Source organism: Hipposideros armiger, unplaced genomic scaffold (genome assembly GCF_001890085.2).
Source record: "Hipposideros armiger isolate ML-2016 unplaced genomic scaffold, ASM189008v1 scaffold_49, whole genome shotgun sequence".
In the NCBI taxonomy this organism is placed as follows: Eukaryota; Metazoa; Chordata; class Mammalia; order Chiroptera; family Hipposideridae; genus Hipposideros; species Hipposideros armiger.
In genome coordinates, this window is record NW_017731399.1 from 3,185,301 (window position 1) to 3,192,413 (window position 7,113).

At 42.9% G+C, this 7,113-nt stretch overlaps 1 protein-coding gene across 15 annotated transcripts in view; it reads left to right on the plus strand.

The window, feature by feature from the left end:
• Window positions 1-7,113, plus strand: part of ENTPD5 (ectonucleoside triphosphate diphosphohydrolase 5 (inactive)) — a 36,385-nt gene that overhangs the window by 20,165 nt on the left and 9,107 nt on the right. For all 15 annotated transcript variants that reach the window (XM_019640329.1, XM_019640324.1, XM_019640328.1 and 12 more), the window contains 8 exons: window positions 687-830; window positions 2,823-2,898; window positions 3,189-3,224; window positions 3,555-3,643; window positions 3,944-4,023; window positions 4,627-4,688; window positions 5,687-5,788; window positions 6,502-6,642. In XM_019640329.1, coding sequence (XP_019495874.1) covers window positions 687-830; window positions 2,823-2,898; window positions 3,189-3,224; window positions 3,555-3,643; window positions 3,944-4,023; window positions 4,627-4,688; window positions 5,687-5,788; window positions 6,502-6,642 — 730 coding nt within the window. The remainder of the gene's footprint in view (window positions 1-686; window positions 831-2,822; window positions 2,899-3,188; window positions 3,225-3,554; window positions 3,644-3,943; window positions 4,024-4,626; window positions 4,689-5,686; window positions 5,789-6,501; window positions 6,643-7,113) is intronic.

The window sequence follows — 7,113 nt, forward strand, 5'->3', positions numbered from 1 at the left end:
TAGAGGGCAGTGTCACTGGCCCTCATATGTGGGATCCAAACTGGGGCCCTCTGGCGTCCCAAGCCAGCTCTTAACCAACGCACCACTCGGCCGGCCCAAAAATAGTGATTTTTAATTTATCATAAATTGAGCACCTATGCAACCATACATGTAGGTGCCAGTGATGCAAAAATGAACCTGACATATTCTGTCCTTATGGAAATCATAGAAAGGGTAGCATAATAACAGCTACATTTGTGTGGCAACTACACATAATCTGCCTCATCTAATGCACACAACAGTTTTGTGGTGGTGTGAGGCGTATCTCCCATCTCACAGCTGAGGAAGCCAAGCCTAGAACGCCCCTATGTTAGGCCACAGGACTGGCAAGCAAGTCTCCTAACTCCAAATCCTGAGTTCCCTTTATAATACTCAGCTTTCTGGCCTGAAGCTAATTTATATGAGCCACAAAATAACAATCAATTAAAATGACCTCACTATAAAAGCATAATTTTTATTATGACGTAACAAAAATGAAATGGATTCTCCTTCAAAGAAGCCCCCATCTCTAGGTTTCTGCTCCTGTAGAGCAGAAGTAGCCCTCTGCCACTTACCTCACTCCTGTTACTCCCTGGGGCATGATGAGGGAAAAACAAGTGCCACCATACGGACCATTCACTGGATGAGTGGCTCATCTCTTTTTGAAGGGTGCTGAGACTGTTCAAGGACTCTTAGAGGTGGCCAAAGACTCAATCCCCCGAAGTCACTGGAAAAGGACCCCAGTGGTCTTGAAGGCAACGGCAGGACTGCGCTTACTGCCAGATCAGAAAGCCCAGGCTCTGCTCTTTGAGGTAATTTTTTGAAATCATTTGAATCTTGGATAATTCTTTTTCCCTATGTAAATATTTTTTTATGGGTTTAAAGCCCTTTAGAGTGTCACTGTTAACTTAAGTAGTCCACTATCACTAAAGCAGTGTTGTGACTCTGGGCTCTTTTAAAGTTAGTTATTTACTTTTGTTTTTTTTAAGATTTTATTGGGGAATTGGGGAAGGGGAACAGTCAAGTTGTTGTTCTTCAGTCTTAGTTGTGGTGGGCACAGCTAACTCAGTGCCAAGTCCGGTCACCATCCATCTGCCCGTCAGCAGCTCATGGCCACTCAGCTCAAGGTGCCGTGTTCAGTCTTAGTTGCGGGTGGGCCTACCCCACCATCCCATGTGGGAGTCAAACCGGCAACCTTGTTGTTTGGAGCATGTGCTCTCACCAGCTGAGTCATCCTGCCACCTGCTGGCAGCTCAGCGGTAGCTCAGCTCGGGCCAGCTCACTGGCCCATGTGGGAATCAAACCGGCGACCCTGTTGCTCAGAGCTCGCACTCTTAACCAATTCAGCCACTCGGCTGGCCCTGGTTATTTACATTTTTAAATGTGTCTTGAATTTATAGGGTTTTTCTTAAAAAGTTTAAAGTACTTCCTGTCCATGACATTCTTAATTCTCTTAACTTGTTACAGCAGAATCATAGAAATTATTTTTAATCAACTTTAATGAGGAATAATTTATGTACAATGAAATGTATCAATTTTAAGTGTACAGTTGAATAAGTGTTGACAAATACAGATATTTCCTTGTGCCCCTTTGCAGTTTCCCTCTCCCTTGAAACCGGGCAACCACTGATCTGCTTTATGTCTTTATAGATTAGTTTTGCTTGTTCTTATGTATCATATTAATGGAATAATACAGTTTATCATGTGAGGCCTCAAAGGCCAGTGTAAGGACTTTGGCTGTTTCTCTAAGAAGGAAGCCACTGGAGGATTTTGAGCTAAAGAGAGACACGATCTGATGTCTGTTTTTAAAGCACCACTCTGGCTGCTCTGCTGAGAATAAATTGTGGGTAGAGGGGAGGGGTAGAGAGGACAAGAACAGAAACTCTCTTTGTATGTTTATTCCTGTTTGCTTATCTATCTTAAAAGCTTGTTTGTAGATCACTTAACTGACTTTTCCTGGTTGAAACAGGGTCCAGAGGTCACTGCATGGAATGTTTTGTCCCATCAGCTATGAGAATAGCCAGCAGCCTGACTTTTTCCTATTCCTATTTGGAAACACTTCCCATCCCCACCCCTCACCCCATGATAATCATAGTAAAATAAGATGTAACACCCATTTCATTGACCTTTATTTATGGAGAATCAAGAGCATTTGTGCGAGATCTTCATTTTCATCTTCTAAGACAGGATAAATAAATCTAATTCTACTGTCTCTCTAGACTCTTTTGAGGCCCCAGCCATGTGCCAGGATCTGACAGGGGCTGGCAGCAGAGTACCTCAGCCTGTGGACATGAACTCCTTTTCCAGGAAGGACAGACTGTAGAATTTGATAGGAGAGCAGCAGAAACTTTCCTGTAGTCTCAGGAGCCACCTAGGCCCAACTCTTCTCCACTATCTGAGTTTATCTGCTCATCTAAGAAATGGAGTGGGAAAGGGGCTCCTAGTTTCCAGTACATGTGCAGGTAGAATTAATCAGGTGTTTTCTTAAAAAATTACAGGATCCTGATTGGAGCTGACGGGATCAAATGTGTGCCCTTTCCTAGGTCCAATTCACCTATAAATGTAGATGGCTCTTAATTGCGGCTTATTTTAGTCAGGGGGAATCTTTGTTTTTTGTTTTTATAAGAAACCAATAATGACTTGCCTGGTTCTTTCTCTAGTTTCTTAGGGAAAAGGAATGAATTTTGCTAAAATTTTATTTAGGGAAAATGAAAAGAGTAGTTTTCTAAGCCTTATGGGATACAGCCAAAATATGAAAATATTTTATTGCTTTAGGGAATCCAGATTTTTTCCTTTTTCTCTAGGTAAAAGAGATCTTCAAGAAGTCACCTTTCCTGGTACCAAACGACAGTGTTAGCATCATGGACGGATCATATGAAGGTGGAGAGGTGTTGATATATGTTCTGGGGGAGAGGGCCAGGATTAATAAAATATCTGATTAAAGGAAATGGGAACAGGGATTGGGTGCTGAAGAAAAAGGAACTAAGTAAGGAGAAAGAAATAAGCAAAGAGGAATGGAATAGCAGGAAATGGAAAGATGGGGAAAAGGGAAATGTGGGATTTAGATATGAAATTCAGAGAGAAAATGAACAAAAATGGGGCCAGAGAACAGGGGGGAAGGTGCTCTGGGATGTAATCCTTGTCTTTTTCCTTTCTTTTCTTTTTTTTAGGCATTTTAGCTTGGATTACTGTGAATTTTCTGACAGGTAATACATTCTCAAGTCTATCCTAAGACCTTGATCGGGTTTCACACAAGATCAGAGCGCAAAAATAACTTTTGTCCCTGTATTTTCCTGTATTGTTCTTTCCTTTCGTTAAAAAAAATAAAAGGAAAGACAGGAAGTTAGTGTTTATAGTCTGCCTTCAAGGCCTCAGCTGCAGCAGGAGTCCTTCTAGGTTAGCTTTGGCCTGCAGCCTCTGGGGGCAGGGAGCCCTGGAGTATGTATGGAATTCCTCCAGATCAAGAGAGAAATTGCAGACAGAGGAGTGTTGGGTTGTCCAGAAAGCAGATGTTCAGAACTGGCTCTCATTCACAGGTCAGCTGCATAGCCACAGCCAGGAGACTGTGGGGACCCTGGATCTGGGGGGGGCCTCCACCCAAATCACATTCCTGCCCCAGTTTCAGGTGAGTCATTAACATGAAGGTTTGGTTAGCACTCACTAGGCAGGCATATCATGGTGTTAAGAAAGTGGTACCCTATTTTCAGACAGCAGCTCCACCACAAATAGGCTGAGTAGAGACTGAGTGAACTTCCCTTTGCCACTGTTCAGGGTCCCTTTGATTCCTCAAGCCTTGTGAGCTTAGCAGCTTAATTTGTCTCCTTCATCTCTTAACTTTTTTTGGTGGGGGGACAGGGATGGTAGTGATAACATCTTTAGATATTCTAAGATCCTGAACGGTCTTTTTGCTTTTTCTGATTTTCAGAAAACCCTGGAACAAACCCCTAGGGGCTACCTCACTTCCTTTGAGATGTTTAACAGCACTTATAAGCTCTATACACATAGGTGAGGAGGGGGACAGGGAGGAATAATAATATTTCACGTGGTATGATTCTCCTAACTTTTCAAAGCATTTTCACATCTATTATTGCATATGACCAGCTTTACATAGTCTGTCAATTCCCAAAGGCCTATTAACTGAAACCCAAGCCACTTACCAAAGGCCAAGGGACCCAAGGATTTCTTCGTTGTGGGCCTCAAAAGTATATAACTTAAAGAGTCAAAGTTTTCTCTAGAAATAGTCACTCAGAAAAGGTTCAGCCAAAGCTCTGTGCCAACTCCATTGAGCTTGCCTTCAGATGTTGAAAATCCAGCCTAGAATTGGATCACAGCGGGGCTGGGAACTAAGATAATGAGAGCTTTTCGGACCCTAGGAAGTGTCACTATCTCTGGCCTTTAAATTCCAGCTGTGCAAAGTTCTTCCTGCATGGCCTTGATCTAAAATGCAGAAGTTACCACTTGTCCACACTAGATTAACAGGTCACAGAGAATAAGGTTTTCCTCCCTCATAGGGAGACAGAAACCATGTTATAATACTTTTGAAAGAGGTAACTTGAGGCTGGAGAACTTCAGGACCAGCATGAAATTAGTTAATCCTGTATTTTGCAGTTACCTGGGATTTGGATTGAAAGCTGCAAGACTAGCAACCCTGGGAGCCCTGGAAACGGAAGGTTCGTCGGGGTACCTGTGCTGGTTGCGGTATTGTGAGAGTGACACCAGTACTCAGCTTTGCCTTCTCCTTTCCTTGGCAGTGATTCTATGGAGGAAAGGGTTACGCCAAATTAGAAAGCATATGTTATATAATGGACATAATAGCAGCAAATTCCTTTTCTCCTTTATGAGTTCAGATGTCTTGGTGTACATTATTAGCCATTTCTAGAACGAGGTCTGTTTGTATAGGGAGAACAGCATGTGGCCAGGAGGCTGAAGTATCTGCAGAAATTCAAGGCTCAGAATGAAGTTGAATTTGGCAGGACCTTGCTCAAGCCCTTAGCTTTACATGGGAGATACAGGAAGCAGCAAGGTCCACTTGCAAGGTGGTATAGCTGAGCAACTCCATTTATCTCTTCACAGGTGGTACAAGGTTAAGAGCTCAGCTTTTGAGGTCAGGCAGAACTGGGTTCAGTTTCAGTTTTGTGATTTGGGGCAAGTTAGCTAAACTTCCATGCCCCTTTTTTCATCTTAAGGAAGATTTTGCATTTAATGCACTTTGTATGGTGCCTGGCTCACAGTAAGCTATTATTATTGGGATGATTGTATACCATGTCAGAGTTTATAAAAACATCTTCAAGTGTATTTCACTTAAGCCTCACAAAAACCAATGAGAAAAATAGAACAGTATTTTTTTCCCCTATTTTAGAAAGGAGAGAACTTATTCCATTGTAGAAAATTGGATTTCTCTGAGATGTGATGAAAGCCTTGGACCCCTCCGCCAAATATATATATGAACACAAATTTTCCTATAGTTTCAGAGGGTTTGCCAACACCACAAAGTCCATCTAAGAACCCTGTTAAAAATTGCTGTCATAGGATATAGTCGTGGAACTAATTTCATCATTTTAAGGCCCAACCACCTTGGTGATTCCTTTCAACCTTACTGGCTTCTTGCTTGCCTTCCTCCCTCTCCCTCACATCCTTGCCTCTTACTTTTTGGTCTGGTTTTTTTCAGGGATTGATGGATACACTTTTCGCAGTGCCTGTCTACCAAGGTGGTTAGAAGCAGAGTGGATTTTTGGGGGTGTGAAATACCAGTATGGTGGCAACCAAGAAGGCAAGTGGTGTCCTTTCACTGATTAACAATCTTTTTACAGTAGAAGTCTGGGCAAGTCCCATGGAAAACTTTCCAGAGCACAGGAGAAGCTTGTCATGTTGCAAGGACTCATTCCAAATAGATCTTGGTATGCCTCCAAGGATGAATGTGAAGCGACAGTGGACGAGGCAGCTGCCACTGTACCCTGCTCTTTTCCTGGCCCAGTGTTGTGGATCCCTTCTTACCTGGGTCTGATGCATTAAGGGGCTTGGCAGGGTGAAACCATTTCAGGTTCAGTTAATGTTTAGCTATTTACAATAAAACTTAAAATTTAGATGATAGGAACAGCAATTCATTTTAAGTATTATAAAAGGCACAGACCTTAAAATCAAGGAAAAGCTCTTGATTTTTCCAGTAAAGGAATTAGGCAAGCCTTTTGGCTACTTCTAAGGACCATGAAACAGGATGCTAGCCAGCAGCTCAAGATCGGCTGTGGCTGGTTTTCTTGGAACACAGGTTAGGGAGGGGAGCCGCCAGAGCAGCAGGTCTCTTGGCTCCAGAGCTGTGAGGCTCTGGAAGTTCGCTCACTGTAGTAAGCCCGTTGTCCTGGGCCTCAGCCTCTGCGTTCCTTGACTGTCCTGCTGTTCCCTCTTTGGCCCCAGCTACTTGCCGCAGAGTGGCCCCTTCCCCTATCATTTTCCTCACCTTGCCCCCGTGCACCTTTGCTCTGGCAGGGGAGGCGGGCTTTGAGCCCTGCTATGCTGAAGTGCTGAGGGTGGTCCGAGGAAAACTGCACCAGCCAGAGGAGATCCACAGAAGCTCCTTCTACGCTTTCTCTTACTATTATGATCGAGCTGTTGACACAGACATGATTGGTAAGTTCACTCCAAGTGTCAATTCAGAGAGGAAACCCAGCAAGGCTGTGGTGGGAAGCGGAGAGGGAGAGGGAGAACCTGAAACGCGTCGTCGGAGGTGATCTGCCTCCTGTCTTCAGTGTTAGTTGTTGAGTGACACTAGTTACTCAAATGGAAGGGTGAATGTGACTGAGCATCTTTTGGAGCTAGAAAATGGTCTTAAAATTTTACATGAAGTCTTTTTTAAACTTTTTAATCTAGGTACAATTGACATAAAATGCACAAAATTTATTTTTGATCAAAGTACAGTTGATGTAATATTAGTTTCAGGTGTACAACATAGTGATTCAATATTTATATACCTTACAAAGTGATCTCCACAATAAGTCTAGTAACCATCTATACAAAGTTTTTTTTGTTTTTGTTTTTGTTTTTAAAGATTTTTATTGGGGAATTGGGGGGATGGGAACAGTGCTGGGGAATTGGGGAAAG